Below are 22140 nucleotides of genomic sequence, written 5' to 3'. Positions count from 1 at the left end.
ATGAACAGCAGAATAGTACATTTAAAAGCAGAAATAACACATAGAAAGAAAGCAAACAAAAAGCGAAGCAACCCCGGGGTGTAGAGTAAATGGTAGATGGCCCGCATTTGTATAGTCCCTAAGGACCCCAAAGCGCTTTACACATCCAGTCATGCATACACTGGTGATGGCAAGCTACATTATAGCCACAGCCACCCTGGGGCGCACTGACAGAGGCGAGGCTGCCGGGCACTGGCGCCACCGGGCCCTCTGACCACCACCAGTAGGCAACGGGTGAAGTGTCTTGCCAAAGGACACAACGACCGACGCTGTCCGAGCCGGGGCTCGAACCAGCAACCTTCCGATTACAAGGCGAACGCCCAACTCTTGAGCCACGATCGCCCCTTAAAGCACAAACACACACAAAAGACAGACAGGAAAGAAGCAGCAGACAGAAGAGGATACATATCGAACTCATCTTATATAGGAACAGAGATCACCCCTCCCGTCGTTGGGTATCCTTTCATCTCTTGTTTTTTCTCTTTTGTCTTCCACTTATGATATACATGACCCCACACCATAACTTCTTGCAAACCAATCTCTCATTCATCACTGCATTGGGTCCTTTCGACAGTTTAATGGCCAAATTGAGTCTGAAAGTCTACAGAAAAGCAGACCATTGTACATTCAACAATTTTGTTGGGCGTGCATGCCAGACATAAACTGCTATGCATGCTGAGTAAGGGTTTACTTCTTCGCCTTCTGGTATTTGAGGCGAGAACCCGAATTCCAGGTACATGCCCTGCAAAGGCCAGGTTTCTTGTCTTACGGAGATATTGAACGGGGTGTACGCTTTGGCTTTACAGTCATTTAAAGAGCCGCATGCTTTTGTCTTCCGGCCGTTTAGAGGGCCGTATGCTTTTGCCTTACAGAAAGCCCCAGAAAGGGCCACAGGCCTTCGCATTCCAAAAAGCTACATGCTTCTGTTGTACAGTCATTAAAAGGGCTGCACACGCCCTGAAGCAGTCCAGTTAAACACAGCTACTTGCTTCTGCTGCACAGTTAAATTCCGCTGCATGCCGAGAAGGGTCCTATGCACATACTTTAGCAAAGCCAAACTGAATAACCAATTTGTTGGACTAGTCACAGTTGGCCACCATAACACTATCAAAGGTTTCTTACTGATCCTCATTGTTACATTTTAAGCAGTATTAGTCAACCTGTGTTCAGACAACAAGTGGCACAAATTCTTCATTAATATATTTTAGATATAGTTAATCTAAATATGTGGGTTATGTGATTTGAACATGCAGGTTAAATCGCGATCGTGGCTCAAGAGTTGGCAGTTCGTCTTGTAATCGGAAGGTTGCCGATTCGAGCCCCGGCTCGGACAGTTTCGGTCGTTGTGTCCTTGGGCAAGACACTTCACCTACCGCCTACTGGTGTTGGCCAGAGGGGCCGATGGCGCAATATGGCAGCCTCGCCTCTGTCAGTCTGCCCCAGGGCAGCTGTGACTACAACTGTAGCTTGCCTTCACCAGTGTATGAATGTGAGAGTGAATGAATAGTGGAATTGTAAAGCGCTTTGAGGGGTCCCGAAAAGCGCTATATAAATGCAATCCATTATTATTACTATTAAATGCTTAACACAGTGACTCCCCTATATAAAAACTTAATTGTGAGTGTGCATATTATATATGAGTGTATATGATTACACACAATTTATGAAAGTAACTATGATTACATGTCTAGTGTATACAGGTATATATGTTACAATAAAATCCACAACAAGAGACAAAATGAGATAAGAGATCATTGAAAATGTTTAAATGGACGAATGAACCGGGGTCATGGCTGCAGACATTGTACCGGTCTGTTGTGGTGAAGAGAGCGCTCAGTGTAAGAGTGAAGCTGTGGATTTACTGATTGATCTACATCCCCTGTGCTTCCCCTAAGTCAGGGGTCTGCAACCTTTAACACCCAAAGAGCCACTTGGACCCGGTTTCCACGCAAAAGAAAACACTGGGAGCCGCAAATACTTTTTGAAATCTAAAATGAAGATAACACTGTATATATTGTTTTTTTTTTACCTTTATGCTTTGTGTGAACAACTAAAGTAAGTAAGTAAAGTTTATTTATTAAGCGCTTTTCACAGACAGGCAGTCGCAAAGCGCTGTACACAAATATTAAAATAAACAATACAATCAATAGACATTATACACAATGTAAAAGATCAAATGTAAATAATGTAAAGAATATAAAATACGTAGATCAACAAAAGGCTTGTTTGAAAAGAAAAGCTTTTAACTGCTTTTTAAAAGAATCCACAGAGCAACTAAGGTGTGTTGCTTATGAAATCCATGAAGTGCTACAGAGAAAATTACATTTTATTTATGTAATTAACACATTTTGAACTCTTAAAGAAATATAACAAAAGGAAAGACACCCAGCTGAACTAAAATGATCCATGTAGCAAACAAAAACTGTTGTGAGCCGCCACCCTTATATCACCTTTGGGCTTTTGGAGCCTTGACCTGACTTTTAAAAAGTAATTGGAAAAAAAAGCACTATGGTGCAAAAAAAAAATAGATATTTGCAAAATTCTGCCTAAATATGTATTTTACCTGGTTAATGTGTGTGGCGGGGCGTGGTCTGCAGTGACGCTGTATGGGAGTCGGACGCACCTGAGCCGCACCCGCAATCACGCCTCGCCACCTTATAGTCTGTGCTCTCTATGCTGTTGTGTTGGTATGTGTTGGGCTGTATGCGTACAGCAACCGTGTGTGAAAAGCGGTCAATAAAGAGATGCTGAAAAGCGTGTTCATGCAAACATCGTCGGGTCTGTCGTGATATGTTTACAATAAGACTTATGGTCCCGAACCTCTGCGCACAGCGTCTGCAAATCGGGGCTTTCATCTTTACGCAGGACTGTAAGCTGTCATCTGTGGGGCGTGAGCTGTGTTTGTTTTTAACATAGTTCACGGTGGAGAATAGCTGCCGACATAATGTGGATCCATAAATGGCCTACCTGGGGTCGAAAGTCTCGATAAATGCACAGCGTTTCGGCGGGTATACCGGCTTCCGCAGGTGTGAGCTTATTTTGAGCGATGAAAAAATAATAAGATATAATTTTATTTGTATATTTCAAAATCACAATAATCTTCCAATTTAGAACTACACGTTAAAAAAAAAGAACTAAACACAAATAAAATACACTTCAGCTAAATATTTCTACTTTATTTTCCCAAACCACCCGGAGCCGCAAAATAAAGACTAAAGAGCCGCATGCGGCTCCGGAGCCGTGGGTTGCCGACCCCTGCCCTAAGTGATAGTATTTTACTTTCCTTTATATCTCTTCTGTTTTTTAAATAATTGCAGGATCTGACCAAGTTCATGAGATAAGATTCCTCCTGAAACAGCCTGTTGGACAGGTTTTATGAAAGCAAGAGCTCTCTTTGAAAAAACTCGCCCAACACACTGTAGAAAAAGTTTCTCCTTAAACAGGTTGTTTGACCACATTTTTGAAAGAAAGATGTCTTTTCAACAACCTGTTTCAACAGGAATTTTTTTGTCATTAAGTAGGTCACAGCCTGTATCTTTGGGTCTTTAAAAGGCAGGAGGCTACAGAATTGGCAACTGTTTTCAGATCCGAGCTGTTGCTTTCCAAACCTGCAACTGTTGTGATCCCTCCAATAACTGAGACGATGGCGAACAGTGAGTAGAAATTATATATTTGTATAATTGAATTATCAATATATATAAATGACAGTACATTTGGAACAGATACAGTTTGTCTGAAATTACATAAAATGTGGAAATAAAATCCACATTTTACATTTTTGGTTAAAATTTTCATCAGTATAGAAGGAGGTCAGGAGAGAGGCCATCTGCAGCCATCTTTTAACATCTTGGTGGTTCTGTCATGATGTGGGGCTGCATTTTAGCCATTGATGTTGGCATTTTTGGAGTTATAAAAAAAACAAACGGCAGCCTGGCTGCCTCAGGAATTTAAACACAAGTCTTTAAAATGAATAGGCCTAGTACTACTATTGTTAATAATAACTACAGTTATTGTTGTTATTGTCAAAACACTATAAGCCACAAAATGCTCAGAATTACAACAAAAAGCATATAAAGAAAACTAAATATTATCAAAGCACAGCCACCCTTTGGAGGACTTCTTTCAGCCACTACGCAAAGCTGGTGACCACTGGTCAGATCAACCAGTAAATCAACAGCTTTACTTTGACACTGAGCTCTCTCTTCACCACAACAGACCAGTGCAACATCTGCATCCCTGCAGCCATGACTGTGATACATTTGCCAATTGAAACATATTCCCTTATCTCTTATCTCATCTTGTCTCTCATCTCACCACTTTCTTTGCTTCACCTGGAGGTAAACATGTGTTGTTATTTATTTTGCACAGGGTAAGAACACACTACCAATGCAGTGTGATGACAAAGAAGGCAGTCAGCATACAAAAAAGAGCTTCGAATGTCCTTCAAGAAGCTTGAAGAGATATTCCTGAAGACTACTTGCAGACATTTATATTGGAGGCTGTGTTAAATCATTCAGTAAAAAGGACTAGATGTTACAGTCCCTGAAAATGCATTGCTTTAGATGGAGAGACTCTTGAGGGATGATGTTATGAGGAAAGACGGCCCAGATACATCAGCAGGTGTTTATCTGGAGGGCATCAGGTTTAATATGGCGTTATTTTTGTGCCACTATTCTGAGCGCACGTAAAAAAAAATTGAGCGCACGTAAAAAAGGTTTGCAGGTGCAAGTGTTGTATTTTGAGGAGAAATTTATTTTGAGCGAAGAAAAGCTAGATTTGAGTGAACAAAATTGATTGCTGCGTGCAAAAAATGTATTTCAGTGTTTGCTATTATCCACACACACTCACAATAGCAGCCCCTGTCGCTCAGTTTTTGCATTTCGCTCGCTCGTAATGTGTTGCTTGTGCTCTCAACATTTCTGCCCATGCGCGCTCAACTCTTTCTCTACACCGTTATATTTGTGCCACAAAACCAGCCAATCACAGACTTGGATGCAAAATCCCAGAGAGAAGTAAAGCAAGTGTGTAAGTTCATCTCTGAATGTTTGTAAAGCATTCCCGCGTTAAGCTTAACAACCGATATATGGAGCGACTGCCTCTTCTCTCTCTCTCCCTGCTGCTACTTCAATCGTGAAACTGATCAGTGATCAGCTGATCGGCTTTTGTGTCTCAAGTCCGTCTCTCTTGTTTGTTTATCGCCCACTTCGCGAACAGCAGCACGTTTAAGCTTGATAAGCTGTTGTTAGAATTTATTAAATATTACTTTTTACACCAGGATCCTTTTCTACGTAGCTGACGGCTGGTAACTGTGCAGGGGCGGATCTAGCAAAGTTTAGTCAGGGGGGCCGATAGGGCAGGAACAGGGAAAAGGGGGCACAAAGACATACTTTTCTTTCTTATTCTCATTTCAAATGTTTAGCTTTTAATAAATAATAATCCGAATCTTACACCCAAAGTTTTAATCTGATGTAAAATGTATAGAAGTCCATTACTGTATATAGTAACTATTAAGTCTAATATACCCTAGTAAGCTATAGTACTTTTTTCTTTGGGAAGACACCATCTGTGCAGTCTGCAATTCTGATGAAGAAAGATGTTGAATCTATTTAATTATTCTTGAAAAATAATTGATTTCTGTGCATTTCTTTCACACTGCATCAAATTAAAGTCAATTTACAAGTCAGATTACGTCAATTAAGCATCATGAGGTGGAGCGGGGTTCCCTTTTTTTTTTTTTTTTTTTTTTGCTGGGAGTTTGCAACCCTATTGGTTTGGTTGCTTAATAATCCTGCTAACTACTCTTTAAAATACCAGAATAGGGAGGATGGAGTAGGTTTAAGTTCATTAGATTGATCAGTGTTGCTGAACTATGGTATATTTTGGGTGCCGTGTATTTTTTGCATACAGGTATAACAATAGCTTTAGTGCTTTTTGGTTTTTTTTAACTTGAGTATGAACTTATACAAAAAGCAGCAAGATATTAAAAAACAGTTTTATTGATTAAAAAACACACTATATCGGATTCATATCGGTATCGGCAGATATCTAAATTTATGATATCGGTATCGGACATAAAAAAGTGGTATCGTGCCATCTCTACAAGAAACCAGATGAGTTTCTTATTCTGAGGATGAATACCAGACAACAAACAACTATATCACCATACCAGCTCAGCCAGTTCTAGTTAAAGAAATAAACTTTAGTTTTAATTACTGTCAAAATGTCAATGAGATGAACTGAGAATTTAAAAAAAATCAGTTCAGTTGAATTTCATTAAGTTTAATTCAGTTCTATTCTTATATATTTCTATATTGCCAAATCATAACAACTGTCAACTCAAAATCAAACCACCAGTAGAACCAGGATAGGGAGGGGCAGCTATCTGCTCCGACCGGTTGGTGGCAACAGAAGAAATGCAAATGAAAGTTCAGCGAATGTTCATGTTTTCACAGTTTTCAAAAGCCTACAGTATGTGAAAGGGGCGTTAACAGAAAATGAATGACAAATTAAAAAGAGGGCATTGCTGGACACAGCAGAGGAATCTATGATCAAAACAGTAAGATAGGAAATCTGTGACTAAAATGCCATCACTCCCACTTCTGAAACATAACTTCATGTAAAACTTCAAGCATGTCAGTTAACAAAGGCTTTTCATATAATGCTGATAATTTATTTGTTTTTTGCACCTAAGATAATTAAATTTGTGCTTCTGTTGTGTTTTTTTGTTGCAGGAATTAACAAGGTGAATTTTCACTGCGTGACTAACAACACTGCTCATCGCACCATTGAAATTTCAAGAAATCAGCTGATTGTTAGGCGGGGCCAGCCCTTCCTGCTGACCCTGGAAATGGCTCAGCCATTCAGTGTCAGGGACACATTCCTGCTCACTGTGGAGACAGGTAGCCACTTGAACTGGTTTTAAAAGCCAATTTTTCTACCACACTGCTTGTCATCATGCCACATTGCTTCAAAATATTACTGTAAAATAGTGCACTGATAAATAAATATATTACAATATAATGTTTAAAAGTTCTTAATATGGTAGTGTCCACATAGGACATGAGTGGTATTATATTTGAACTCAACAATTAACATAACACACTTGTAACTCTACAACATATCCTTTTTATATACTCCAGCTCAGGGGTGCCCAATCCTAGTCCTCGAGAGCTACTGTCCTGCAGTTTTTAGATGCATCCCTAATGGTTTGATTACCTCTTCAGCATGCCATCAAGTTTGGCAAAGGCCTGATAACAAGCCATTCATTTGATTCAGGTGTGTCAAAACAAGGATGCATCTAAAACCTGCAGGACGGTAGCTCTCGAGGACTGGGATTGGACACCCCTGCTCCAGCTTATTGACAGTCTATTATGGTTAGGCTCTGGTTAACAGACATTGCCTAATCATAGTCGTCAGTGACCTGGTGGAAGTAAAGAGGTCAATTGAGGGTAAAGAGATTTTGAAAACAGTGCAAGTAGAGTTTTTTGAAGAAAACAACAAAATAAAACTGATTGATCGCTGAAGTGTAACAAGTGCTCTTCCCCCCTTTATCCTTACGTCAGGTCCTGCTCCATCAGAAAGACGTGGAACACGTTCTCAGTTTGGTAACCCGTCTCCCAGGTATACCACTGATGTCAAAGCAATATGGAGGTATGAGATTGACAGGAGTGCTGTCCTGGAGAAGGGCTTTGTGGCCCTCTCTGTGACCCCACCAATTGATGCTCCTGTGGGGAAATACTCCCTGTCTGCAATGACAGATGGTAAAACAATCAGTCTGGGAACCTTGGTGGTGCTCTTCAACCCCTGGTGCTCTGGTGAGAAGCAGTGTTTTAGTCCTGATAAGTAAAACAAAAGAAAAAAGACAGACAATCTGTAACTAATAGAAGTTACTTTCTACACAAAGGAGTTTTTGTTTTTTTGTTTTTATATATGAACTTACCATAGAAGCTGAGTCAGTGTGCTAAAAAATTGCTAAAGATGCTTGCATTATATTTGCATGTGTCTGCAGGTGACTGGGTGTATCTCCCTGATGAAGGAGAAAGACAGGAATATGTGATGAATGAAGAGGGAACCGTCTACACAGGAACATCACACTACATAGGTTCACGGCCCTGGATCTTTGGACAGGTCAGCACCAGAGTGCTGCCATGCTTAGTCTACCATATTTGGCCAATTTATTTGTTTTGAAGGTTACGCAAAAATTGAATGTTAGTTACAAAAAGATTAGCTAGTCAATTATCTTTCAGTTTTATACTTTATTTAGACCTGTAATAATTAGTATCGTGTGAAATAAGAAAGCTGAAAATATATTTGAAAATAAGCTGAAGCATACAGTCCAGCATAATGAAAAACTAAGTACATCCCATGATTTAACAGCTTCTAGAACCTACTTTAACAACAATACACAAAGTTTTGCTTTCTGCATGGCTTTATGACTTTCTTAACCCACTGACCGTTGATATGAGGTTTTTGTGCTAATATGTTCTGTTTGGTTTTTCTCCAAATGTCATTCTGACCAAACATTTGCACTTTGGTCTCATCTGTCTTCTTCTTCCAGAAGTCTTGTGATTTGTTGAGCTGCACTGTGATGTTGTTTTTAGAGAAAACTCATACTTGTCTTTTCTAATTGTACTGTAGAGAACATCAAGATGTAACACTAATTGAGGCCTGTAGAAAAGCTCTGGGATTTTTCCAGTTATCCTGAGTATTGGATGGTTTGACCTTGGGGTGACTTGACATCTAACATCTTTCCTCTTTTATTGTGTCTATTGTGTTATTACAGCCATATGAAAATGATATTTTTACATGTGTATGTTTGAGTTTTGACAGCAACATAAAGTTACAAGAATATAACCAGACAATTATTTAGAGAAACCAGAATCATTAAAACCAGAAGGAATTAGAATTTTTTTTTTTCACTTTTTAAAATAATTTTAGGGTCTTTATCTTCCTATATAAAGTGCTTTGAGGCAGCTTTTGTTATGATTTGACACTACATTTTTTAAGACTTGATTCGAATTTGAATACGACATAAATGCACTAAAACAAACTGGTTTAAAGTATGATGAAGTTGTGATTTTTCTGCTGGTCATAGGTGACTTCTTTTAATAATAATAATACTGCATTTTATTTGTGGCGCCTTTCAGAGACCCAAGGTCACCTCACAAAGAACAAAATTAATAAAAGGAACAATAGTCATAAAATACATAAAATAAGTTAAAATTGCAAAACAGAGCTTGACAACAGATAAAATCAGCACTAAAGTGAATACTAATCAGACTAACAATATTGATGTTTCCATGATGCAGTCACTGGAAGGCAATTGTCAATAATTTTCACATTTAAAAGTTAAATGTTGGTCAAAAATAATAATCATGCAGCAATACGCACCGGTAACATATTCTGTTGGAAATCATCATTACAATACTTTTATTTTTCTACAAGAGAATTAAGAACATTAAAGTTTACCGTTTAATTTGAAGAATATTTGAAACGCAGTGCCATGAAAAAAGTGGTCTTTGCGCTTCTGACTGGTCACAAATTCATGACAAAGATCCCTAAGCTTACAGCCAGATTAATAATAAATTATTTGGTACTGTGGCTCTAACTTGTGCTTCTTACCCAGTTCGAGGAGGAAATGGTGGACATTTGTCTCAAAATATTGGATGCCAACCTCAAACACAGAAGAGACCCAGCTGGTGACACCTCTGCTCGTTGTAACCCCATCTATGTTAGCCGTGTGATCAGTGCAATGGTAGGACACAAATTTACATACATTACAATCTACATTTAACACTTCATTTAAAAACGTACAAGTTAAGTTTTGAATACTATAATTTACTCTTGTGCAACCAATGGATGAGCAAGAATGCAGCATTTGTCTGATTTGCAGATCAACTCCAATGATGATGAAGGTGTACTAGTGGGATGCTGGGATGGAACCTATAGTGATGGATGCAGCCCCACCTGCTGGACTAGCAGCGTTAGCATCCTTCAGCGCTGGTTTAAAAACCGCTGCAATCCTGTTAAGTACGGACAGTGCTGGGTGTTCGCTGCTGTAATGTGTACAGGTACTGCGAATACTGTGTTGTTTATGTGTAGGACAGTGTCGCCATGAACTTTAATCAAGACCGAGACGTCATTTGACTTGATCATTTTGTTGTCTGTGATTTCAGTGATGCGATTCTTTGGTATTCCATGCCGTGTCGTCACCAACTTTCAATCTGGTCATGACTCAAACAATAGCCTCACTATTGATGAATATTATAATGACTATGGAGTCCGTAGCAAGGAGGCCTCTGAAAATGTCTGGTAAGACATTCAGACAGTCAGTCAGATGTGCAAGCAAAAAGAAAACATAGACAGAGCTATTAGATTATGCAATTTAAAAACGTCTGCGATATAAACTGGAAAGTTTATCTTTCTTGTGCAGGAACTTCCATGTGTGGGTGGAGGGATGGATGAAACGACCAGACCTCATGAAAGGTGGTATTTATGATGGCTGGCAGGTCTTGGATCCCACTCCACAGGAAGAAAGTGAAGGTAAAAACTATTTAGTTTTTGTTTAGAAATGAATTCACTGAGACAGATGCACAAAATAATGATTCCAATGAGAAGTACAAACAATTATTTAAAACGTTTTTGTTACATTTGTAAAGTCAGACTTTGCTTTTACTGCTCCAGGTATGTTCTGCTGTGGTCCAGCCCCAGTCAACGCTATCCTACGTGGTGACACAGACGTCAAGTATGATGTACCATTTGTCTACGCTGAGGTCAACGCTGACATTGTCAAATGGATGGTCTGTACCCATGCTTTAGATATACACCTTGTTATAACAGAACTATATGGATAGTATACAGTCTGTCTGTACAATCTGTTTTTCTACATTTTATCTCATTTAATTTTAAGGTGACATCAAAATACTAAAAATTAACCCTTTCAGCTCTTTTTTGCTTCTTATATGTTATTGTTAATTTACAGGACGTAAGACCATTAAGGAGCCCAACATTCACTCCATATTTCTCTGGCTACCAGTTCAAACTCATTCACCATCTCAAAAGCAAACAGAGATCACACTTACATCATCTACAATTTAATGGTGATAGCTTCAGCCCAAAAGTTATTCTGAATGACACACATAAGTTTAGATTTACCAGTGACTTTAGCTTATTCAATTCTGCAGTCTTGCACAAAGCATTGACTAATTTTCTGTTGTTATGTCTCATTTCTCAGATAAGTCCTGACGGTTCAAAGAAGAAAATGTACACTGACTCCATGTCAGTGGGTCAGAGCATCTCTACCAAGGCTGTTGGCTCCCAGGGAAGAGTTGACATCACTAACAGCTACAAGCACAGGGAAGGTAAAACAAATCCACAATGCTCATTTGCATTGCACATATTAACTGGACATATTATTTTGATAACTGTTCAGTAACATCCTAGAACAACTGCTAAATGCAGTTTCAATTCAAATGATCCCAGAGAACTTTTGAACTGAAAAACTGAGATCACAAGATGAGATCTGTTGTCTTAACAAAAAGTAAGATAGTATTAGTTAATTCCAGTATTAATTCATTCTATTTATGATCCATTAGTTTGGAACATCCAAGATGCAAGATGAAGCTAGTCCCTAATTAAATTTTACTACAAACAACTAATTGCCAGATCAAAACTAACTCAGTCACTATCAAAGAGCCATTAGTAATACCCTAAAAACTAACCAGACTACTACAGGCTTTGAGAGTTATGTTGATGAGTATTTCCCTACAGGGAGCACAGAAGAGAGAGACATCTTCAAACGTGCAGTCAGCATGAACTCGAAGGAAGGTCATAGATGTGACATAGAAGAGGCACCCCAGAAAATTCAGATGAAAATTGAAGAGGTAAAACTCAAAATACACGGCTGGGAAAACTTTGTGTTATTACAGCATGATATAAAAAGCATCTGCTTTGGAGGACATACCTCTAGTAAGGTATAACACTATCTTAGGAAAATATGTTTTTATTTGGTATGTGTATGTTTTTATAGACCCCTTCTTGGAATGAGCCTAGAAAAAACAATCAACTTCCTGCAATGGACCTATAAAAATCAACGTCCTCACTGCCATGTTTACCTTTGTACCATATACAGCATGGCTTCTATTTTTTGGTCTCTTAGCCAAAGTCTCCCCTTGTAGTTGTGTTTCTGCAAGATCCATTGGATCTCATTAAATGTGTCTTAACAGGGATCCTTAAACTTCTTTAATGTTTTTTTTCAAGAAGTGGAAAATATCAAAGGGAACCAAACCTGGCCAATAGTGCAGGTGATGAGTTACGAGTATGTTGATTTGGTCAAAAACCCCAAAAATGTTGGAAATGATTTTAGGCCAGTTTTGACAGTAGTTGGTGATTGCTCTTTGCCCATGTGAAACCAGTGTTTAAATCATACACAGTGTAACTGATTGGAACAGAAGAAATTATTTAAGAATAGCAGCTAGAAGCCTGGAGGCTTTCTGGACATGCCTGTAAGGATGATCTTGAACACCAATGAGCAAATAAAAGTCACTTGAGGCCTGTTTTAACTCTATGATGGACTGGCGACCTTTCCAGGATGTACCTTGCTTGTGATACCTGGGACACACTTCAGCCTCACATGATACAGTTTTTTGTTTTTTATTTGCAACTTGTGGTGCTTAAAATCTAAATTCAATGTTTGAAATGTTCGGAACAACGATGTTGTTTTTTTTGTTTGTCCATTTTTTTTTTTTTTCTGAAACAAAACCTGAAAAAATTGACAACATTTTGATTTCAGGGACAGAAAGAAAGTCAAAAATGGTTTTGTCTTATTTTCTCTTTAAACACCAGGAGACCAAGGCGATAAATGGCCAGGACATTAAACTGAGGCTCAAGCTGAGCAGAAAGGATCAAATCAAGAAGCCGTCGGTTCTCCATGTCAACGCTCAGGCCATGAGTTACAACGGCAATCCAGCGGGCAACATCCTGAAAATACAGCAATCTCTGCTACTGCTCTTTGGACACGGTCTGCAGTTATTATCTCATAATTTTGTTCAGCATTGAAATTTATTTTTAAAAAGTAACAAATAATATAGATTTCTATGATTTGAGGCTGCTATTTCAAACTCCACCCCAAGACTCAGAAATTAAAGAAATAAGAAAGAACAAGATGATATCTGGATCAGTTCTTACATTCCTGCCTCTCACCTTGTGCCCTACAGATGTGACCATACCTTTGCTGATCCCCTTCACAACTTACCGTAAATATATGGTGAACTGCGACAGTATAAAGGTTTCAGCAGTGGTCAGTGACTGTGATGAATGCTACCAGACTGAGACCAACATCACCTTAAAAGAACCTGTCATCTCCATGAAGGTCATTAAAATCCTAACTTTGTGGGTAATACCAAGAAGTGAAAGCACATCCAGTCTAATGTCATTACTTGATAACAAAGTATGTGTTCATGGTATACAGTAAACTGGCTCTGTCATTGGTTATTTGACAATCAAAAAAGCTTCACCTGAACTCAGTTGATGAACAGGTCCTATGAGATATTAGAAAATTCTGGACTTTGTTCTATAATTTGCTTCACATTAATGCTGTATTATATCTGTGTTTCTTTTAGGTTTTGGAGCCAGTCCGTGTGAACCGTGAAATGACATTGGAGGTGGAATTTAAAAACCCGCTCAATGAGAGGCTGAGAAACTGCTCCCTGACTGTCACTGGATGTGGCCTTTTTAAATTGGGCTATATGAAAAGGTCAGTACTGAGACTTAACATACAATATAACTCAGTACAATTACAGGGTATAAGGAACAATGTGATTGGCTAAAAGTGATGTTAATGAATAGTTGAATGTTTTTTCCATATTCAAAAAGATGCTTTTTTTGAAACAGAGTTATCTGCATTCTTTCTGAGAGAGTTACAAAAAAGATTGATTCAAGATGTCATTGCATCATCTCAGCAGTTCAAAAAATATACTGGTTAAAAAAACTCTTGTCAAAAAGGAAATAAGGAGAGAAATAATTAAATACTTATTTTTTTATCCATAGCCTTTTATTTTGATTAAAATTTAGTTTTAAAGAACTGAAGTGGCCACAAAAGACTTTCAGATTTTGATTTATGCTGCATAAACAAATCTAAGTTTCCTCTTTTTGTCTTAGGTCATAGGTTCGCATCCAAACAGGGGCTTGAAGTGAAATAAAAAATAAAAATATTTTATTAATATTATGTAAAAAAAAATGTTTTTCTATTGACAGTGACAAGCAAGAGTTAGAGCCAAACGCCACGCTGAGGATGAAGATTACCACGACTCCCTACAGAGTTGGACTGAAGACCGTGGTTGCCAACTTCGACTGCAGCAGCTTCAGAGACATAAAGAGCTCCTGCATCGTTGACGTTAAACCATGAAGCTCTGGCTTCATTTACAGCTCCCTCTGTGTTTCTGTTTTTTTAGTTTAAGCTGGGATAGATTAATCTAGTAAATCTTGTTATTACTATTATCCATAATAACTTTACTATAGTCATAGGTTTGTTTTTACTTGGGATATAATCAAGTAGGTGTTTATTTCAAAGATGTAAAGTGCCCTACATTTTCAGAGATATGCTTTACGACGAACAGTTACCATAATTATTAATAAATAATGAGTAATGTGGTCGTTTTCATAAAAGAAGAGGAAAAACACAAATTTTGTGATATTGGTTTGTAGCTTTTCTCTGTTTGTGCATTAATTATTATTGGGTTTAAATGATTGTGGGAAAATTATGAAGCTCTACATTTATCTCATCTCTTTAACAAATTTGAATATAACGGTGATGGGCTGAAACAACGTTTTAGGCTGTAAATTTCACTGCAGATTATACAACTAAAAGCCAAAGAGGGAAATTAGCCACATTAGCAGAATAATGGAAATATTTTGGTGGTGAGCAACAGTTTGATCCCAGTGCTTTTTATGGACAGTGCACTGATAATAACAAATTACTTTCCTTTGAATGCAAATGTCATATCTGTAGTTACCATTAAAAACAATGCAAATTTAAATTCAAAGACCTCTGTGTGGAATCAAATCCTTTAAACAATGTAATTGGATATAATAAAGGCAACAACAATTAAAAACAGTGTTTTTATTTTAAAACTGTTTATCTTCTTTCTTTATCTTTACGCAAAATGGAATTGTGAGATGGAACTGTTTATTTGTGAACGTGGCTTGGTGGCACAAATCACAACATAGCAGTGTCAGTTGAAGACTGGAGGAAAATTGAAATTTACATTTGTTTAAAGCACTAAAATATGCAGCATAAATCAGAGTCTTTTATGGCCACTTTAGTTCTTTAAAACAATTTTAATCAAACAAAAGGCTGCGGATACAAAAATAAGTATTTAATAGCTTATTTCTCTCATTATTTTTGACAATTTTTTTATTCTTTCTCTGCGGCAATAAATCAGGGCAGACAAACAATGGCTTGAATGATGATGAAATGAAATCTGACTAGAATCAATCTTTTTTGGTAACTCTCAGAAAGAAAGCAAATAACTGTGTTTCACAAAAGACCTGTTCATCGAAAGTGCGCCTTATAATCCAGTGTGCCTTATGGTCTGAAAAACACGGTATATTGTAATTTACGTCTCAGTACTGACCTTTTCATATAGCCCAATTTAAAAAGGCCACATCCAGTGACAGTCAGGGAGCAGTTTCTCAGCCTCTCATTGAGCGGGTTTTTAAATTCCACCTCCAATGTCATTTCACGGTTCACACGGACTGGCTCCAAAACCTAAAAGAAACACAGATATAATACAGCATTAATGTGCGGCAATTTATAGAACAAAGTCCAGAATTTTCTAATATCTCATAGAACCTGTTCATTAACTGAGTTCAGGTGAAGCTTTTTTGATTGTCAAATAACCAATGACAGAGCCAGTTTACTGTATACCATGAACACATACTTTGTTATCAAGTAATGACATTAGACTGGATGTGCTTTATATCTGCATAAACTTAACAGTGTGTACAGAGAATTAAAGGAAACAAATAAATAAACAGACAGCAAGATGTTTTTTAAATGTCTTAGTAAACATTTATACAACAAGTTTATTTATAGGATACAGGTGTGTTATGCTGCAGGTATGAAACATTACATTATAAATTGTCTATACAGTATATGAGGAGAAAAGGCGACAAGCACAAAGACTCGTTCCGACTTTCATTCTGTCAGTTTCTCCTCTCATCACATACAATTGGAACCACTTATTTACATACACTAAAAACGCAAATACATTTTTATCTTTACTATCAAACATCAAATCCGAGAATATAATTTTTGTATTTGTGAAATGTCAGAATAAAGAGAGGGAAAATTTTTTTTGTTTTGTTTTTTTGTAATAGTTTCATCAAAGTCAGAGTTGAGTGGCTGACTGAGCTACCAGCCGGGTGGCTGACTGCATGGGGCCTGAACTAGTGACTGCACAGACCAAGCAGTGAGTGTTTGTAGAAGTGTGGCTGAGTCCTACTTGCCTGGACTGCCCATGCAAAGCAGAGCCTCGCTCTCAGAGCCGTTATTATTAGTTTTAATTCTTTACTGTCCAAAAAACTGACGGTACAGGTAGTGGATGAGAGGAAGTGATTGGAAAAACACTACCTGTTGAAGTCTCTTACAACTTTCCATGGCATAGATTACGCTCCTGCAGTAATCCCGCAGCTGCTCGAGCATTTCCACCTCCATCGCAAAACCTTGGTCCGCTGGGTCCATTTTATGGTGGAGTTGTTCTGTCATGGTGTGTGCTGTGCAGACAGGAGAAAAGGACCCAAACACTGGACTCATTGAGGCAAAGCGTGAACTTGAAAGCAGCTTTATTGCTGACCAAGGAAAACCAAACAGAAAACATAAACTGGAAAGCTACAACCAAAATACACAAGAAAACATCAGGAGAGACACAGCACAAGGGAGAACTGATGTTCACAACGCAACAACAAGTACTACCTGACAGGGACTAAAATACACTGGCAGGCACATGAGGAAACAAGGAACAGGTGGGCACATGGCTGGAACTCATTAGGGTAGACAAGACAAGGACGTTTTGCAGAATACACTAACATGAGACAAGACCTTCAAAGTAAAACAGGAAATCCACAGACTCAACTCAGAGACACAACACCAGAGGGAACACAGAGTACAGAGACTCTGACTGACTGGGGGATGAAGATTTAAACACGAGGGCAGAACTAAACCTAAGAGCTAGAAATCACAATCCCGGAAGAACTAGCTATATTACTCAGAATTAAATCTCACTCATTAAGGGTTTGGTTTTTTTTTCTTCGTTTGTCTTGTTTTATTTCCTTTTTCTTTTTTTCCATTTTTTTGTCTTTTGTGTGGATGTTTTTGTTGTTTAAAAAGACAAAAAGACATATAGATGGATATCTGTAACAAATTATTAAAGCTGATGAACATGATACTGTACAGTGATTGCTAAATGTCAATAAAAAATTACATTTAAAGCAAGAAAAAAAAGAAGAATGCACGAGCAGCAACTGTGGTCCAATCACGAGTAAGAACTGATGATGCATGGAGCAGAGAAGCAGGTGTGGAGAAGTAGCACCGCCCCCCAAAAAGGCCCGGAGATTTAAAAACCTGAGTGGGCTAGGCTCAAAAAAATTGTTGCAGATATTTAGTATAGTTCATATTAAAAGTTGATGTTATGTTACATTTTGTTCCTGTTGAATATATCAGTTTCCATTTCAATCAGAAAAAACTGTCCTTTTTTTGTTAACTTTAAACTGTTGTTCCATTTTCACAACAATACAATAATGTAAAGTGACTGCCAGAAAAAACTGGGATTATTCTGAGAAAAGGGGCTGTGGCGTGGGTGTGGTCTCTGGCCAGCTGCAGAGGAGGGGTGACGCAGTGAGCTCCCGGGACGGCGCAGGGGCGGGGTGAACAGGTGTGCTGGGATCTGACAGTGATTGTGTCTCTTTATATGTTGGCAGTGACAGTCGGAGGAGGAGGGCGGTCGTGACAGCAGAGAGAGACAGCTGGATTGTCTGTGTCCCAGTAAACCACAGTGTTAAATAAAAGTTCTGCTGTCGTCAAATTCGCTCCGGCTTATGTTTCTTGGGTCCAACGTTACAGGGGCAAAAACATTCAGTTATAATATGATTTCTTGCCCTTTTACAGCCAAAAATCTATCTGAGGGAGAGAAACTATTTCAAATGAACATAAACCTAAATGCAACATAAGCATCATGTCAGTGGCTGCCTTATCTGTACATTTAGGATCATTGTCCTCCTGCATTGAACAAAACTGAAGGACTGTTCGTTAACTTGTTGCAAACTCAGTTTCACCCCGGTTCTTTTTATTCCTCGAAGCATCCAGAGACGGCACCGGAACTCAGTAGTCATTTCACAAAACCTTTATTCATCTTTATTCATCTTCATTTAAGCATGCATCTTCTAGAAGGGGAGATGTGCCAGGCCGGTGTCCCTCTGCAAAATCTTCACTCCTTTGTCTGTGAAACACAGTTTTGTAGAAGCGACCCTATCATAAAACCCCCATGGTGTGCTGCAAACTCTGTGTCTGTGTGTGTGTATGCACGAGCACGTGAGTGCCTGTGTGTGTGCGTACCCGTATGTCTATGTGAGTGCACGTGAGTGACTGTGTGCACGTACCTGTGTGTATGTGTGTGTACGTGAGTGAGTATGCATGTAGGGGTGGGTGTGTCGTAACAATTAAAGCACTGTGTGTGTCTCTGTATACGTGACTTCCTGGGGGTCATGAAAGTAATCTCCTCACCCAAGCTAAACCAAATTCCTCTACACAACATAGAAAACAGAGTTAACATATTACAAACACTGAGACCCCCACTCTGCAGCCATTGGCCTCTTGTTGTTTTACATTTACAGATAAGCATGTGGAGAGTCTCCTGCAAACCTACTTCTAAGTTATGGCAATTATGAACTTTTATTAAAGGTACAAGCATCAGCATCAGCAACCCCCAACTGTAGCTTCCTGACTCCTTCTATGGTAAGCAGAACCCAGTGTCCATAAATTCCTTTCCTTCTAAACAATTACACACACTCTCAGGCCTACAACTAAGCCAAACTAAAACACAGACCAATCCTTCCTTATTCCTTGGATCTAAACAAATTTAACACATCATATTATAATAGTTATGTTCTTGTACTCACAAACTTCAGTGAGAACTGTGACATTTATAAAGTGGAGTTTATTTATATAGAAAAAAGGGTTAACAAGCTAAAAAGTTGAAAAAAAAAGAAAGGTTAAACATACATTATCGCTCTCAAACCACTCACAGCACACAGCACAGCCTGATAACCCTCCCTCTTCTTCCTGCTCTTAAACACAGCACCTCCTCTCTGTCCATGTGTTTCCTCGTTCCCTCCCCTTCAGATCTGCACTTGGGTGTAACCAACATGTGGTGATGTGTAAGAGCTGACAGGGTCCATTCACTGCAGAAACACATGATGTTGAGGTCAGAGCTCAGACTAGTTTCAGTTATAAGGAAGTGAAACTCACACAGTCACTGACACTGAGAGGAGAAATGGCACAGAAAGGAGTTCAGCTGGACCAAGAAACTTTCTCTTGTTCCATCTGTTTGGATCTACTGAAGGATCCGGTGACTACAACCTGTGGACACAGCTACTGCAGGAACTGTATTAAAACCCACTTTGATGAAGAGGACAGGAAGGGAATCCACAGCTGCCCTCAGTGCAGGAAGACTTTCACACCGAGGCCTGTCCTGGAGAAAAACACCATGTTAGCAGCTTTAGTGGAGCAGCTGAAGAAGACTGGACTCCAAGCTGCTCCAGCTGATCACTGCTATGCTGGACCTGAAGATGTGGCCTGTGATTTCTGCACTGGGAGGAAGCTGAAAGCTATCAAGTCCTGTTTGGTCTGTCTGGCCTCTTACTGTGAGAAACACCTCCAACCTCACTATGATGTAGCGCCATTAAAGAAACACAAGCTGGTGGCCCCCTCCAAGAAGCTCCAGGAGAACATCTGCTCTCGTCATGATGAGGTGATGAAGATTTTCTGTCGTACTGATCAGCAGAGTATCTGTTATCTCTGCCTGATGGATGAACATAAAGGCCACGAAACAGTCCCAGTTGCAGCAGAAAGGACTGAGAAGCAGAAGGAGCTCAAGGTGAGACGACTAAACATCCAGCAGAGAATCCAGGAGCGAGAGAAAGATGTGAAGCTGCTTCGACAGGAGGTGGAGGCCATCAATGGCTCTGCTGATAAAGCAGTGGAGGACAGTGAGAAGATGTTCACTGAGCTGATCCGTCTCATCCAGAAAAGAAGCTCTGATGTGAAGCAGCAGGTCAGATCCCAGCAGGAAACTGAAGTGAGTCGAGTCAAAGAGCTTCAGGAGAAGCTGGAGCAGGAGATCGCTGAGCTGAAGAGGAAAGACGGCGAGCTGGAGCAGCTCTCACACACAGAGGATCACAACCAGTTTCTACACAACTACCCCTCACTGTCAGCACTCAGTGAGTCTACACACTCATCCAGCATCAAATTCCGTCCTCTGAGCTACTTTGAGGATGTGACAGCAGCTGTGTCAGAGACCAGAGATAAACTACAGGACATTCTGAGAGAGGAATGGACAAACATCTCACTGACAGTCACTGAAGTGGATGTTTTACTGTCACCACCAGAGCCAAAGACCAGAGCTGGATTCTTAAAATATTCACATGAAATCACACTGGATCCAAACACAGCAAACACACATCTGTTATTATCTGAGGGGAACAGAAAAGTAACATTTATGAACCAACAACAGTCTTATTCTGATCATCCAGACAGATTCACTTATTATTATCAGGTCCTGAGTAGAGAGAGTCTGACTGGACGTTGTTACTGGGAGGTGGAGTGGAGAGGGGGAGGAATAGAAGTAGCAGTCGCATACAAGAATATCAGCAGAGCAGGGGGGGGCGATGAATGTGGATTTGGAAACAATGACAGATCTTGGGCATTATATTGTGACACAAACAGTTATATATTTCTGCACAACAAAGTCCAAACTGACCTCTCAGGTCCTCGGTCCTCCAGAGTAGGAGTGTACCTGGATCACAGAGCAGGTATTCTGTCTTTCTACAGCGTCTCTGAAACCATGACTCTCCTCCACAGAGTCCAGACCACATTCACTCAGCCGCTCTATGCTGGACTTTGTCTTGGACCTGGAGTCACTGCAGAGTTGATTAAAGTCAAATAGAGAAGACAGGTTCATGTTGATCCCTGACCATTATATGTACTTGTGTAGTTTCTAAATGAGGCTTTACATTTTAGAAGCTGAGAAGTTCAGTGGTCCATTGATGTGTGAAAATAATATTGCACTGATTCAAACTGTACTTACATTTATATACCTTACATCAATATAAATCTGAATTTGTTCTTATGGCTGATAATCATGTGAGTTTAAATGATACTACTCTTCATATTCAGCATGTTTGAAATCTGTCATCAGTCTGGTTAGTGGTTTTATTCTGTAGTTGCTGTAGTGGGTTGTCAAATGCAACAATATATTGGAGCTGCAGTGATTCATCAGTTAGTCAATGATTAGAGAATTGATTGTTTTATCATTATTTTAGTCACATTTACAGCTGGTTCCAGTTTCTGAAATGTGAAGATTGTTGATTTTCTTGATCATATATGACTGTAAACTTAATGTCTTTGAGGTTTTTATATTGTTATTATTGTATCTTGAGTGATGACATTTAATGTCATTTTTCAGATGTAAAGTTTGATCACACTCGATCATTTATACATTTAAATACAGACACTAAATGATACAGGCCTGTATATTGTGGAGGATAGATATGTTTCTTTGCCCTGAGCTGTGTCTGGCAGGCAGAGCGTCTCCACAAATCTGATGCTTCTGATTTGGAGAAAATGAGCTGAGGGAGACACCTGGTGGACAAACACAGACATGACAGGAAGAAAGACTAAAGTGCAGAGTGGAGACAAACAGCTGGAAATACTTGTTGGAAAGGATTGTCATGCTTCAGAAAAACACACAGCACACACTCTAACAGTCCTTTATTTGCACTGAAGGAGACACGTGAAGGAACCAAATCACACAATAATGAAGTGAACAC

The 22140-nt window shown here is 39.1% G+C and overlaps 2 protein-coding genes across 2 annotated transcripts; both read left to right on the top strand.

The window, feature by feature from the left end:
• The first annotated feature begins 3682 nt into the window (after window positions 1–3682).
• Window positions 3683–14443, top strand: LOC146390354 (protein-glutamine gamma-glutamyltransferase 2-like). The gene is made up of 15 exons (XM_084921249.1): window positions 3683–3692; window positions 6771–6938; window positions 7602–7853; window positions 8048–8166; window positions 9665–9793; window positions 9932–10109; window positions 10215–10350; window positions 10472–10581; window positions 10723–10838; window positions 11273–11399; window positions 11809–11921; window positions 12883–13057; window positions 13254–13408; window positions 13659–13792; window positions 14293–14443. Exons 1-15 carry the CDS (start codon window positions 3683–3685, stop codon window positions 14441–14443), a joined length of 2073 nt encoding a protein of 690 aa, XP_084777375.1.
• Window positions 14444–19571: 5128 nt separating this feature from the next.
• LOC146390353 (tripartite motif-containing protein 16-like) lies at window positions 19572–21440 on the top strand. Its single transcript, XM_084923423.1, has one exon. The coding sequence runs from the start codon at window positions 19587–19589 to the stop codon at window positions 21255–21257; it is 1671 nt and encodes a 556-aa protein (XP_084779549.1). The 5' UTR covers window positions 19572–19586; the 3' UTR covers window positions 21258–21440.
• Window positions 21441–22140: the final 700 nt, after the last annotated feature.

Source organism: Perissodus microlepis, chromosome 3 (genome assembly GCF_051167445.1).
Source record: "Perissodus microlepis isolate ML-2025 ecotype Zambia chromosome 3, ASM5116744v1, whole genome shotgun sequence".
NCBI classification, from domain to species: Eukaryota; Metazoa; Chordata; class Actinopteri; order Cichliformes; family Cichlidae; genus Perissodus; species Perissodus microlepis.
Note: the sequence above shows the minus strand (reverse complement) of the source record. Positions and strands in the feature narration are given on the sequence as shown.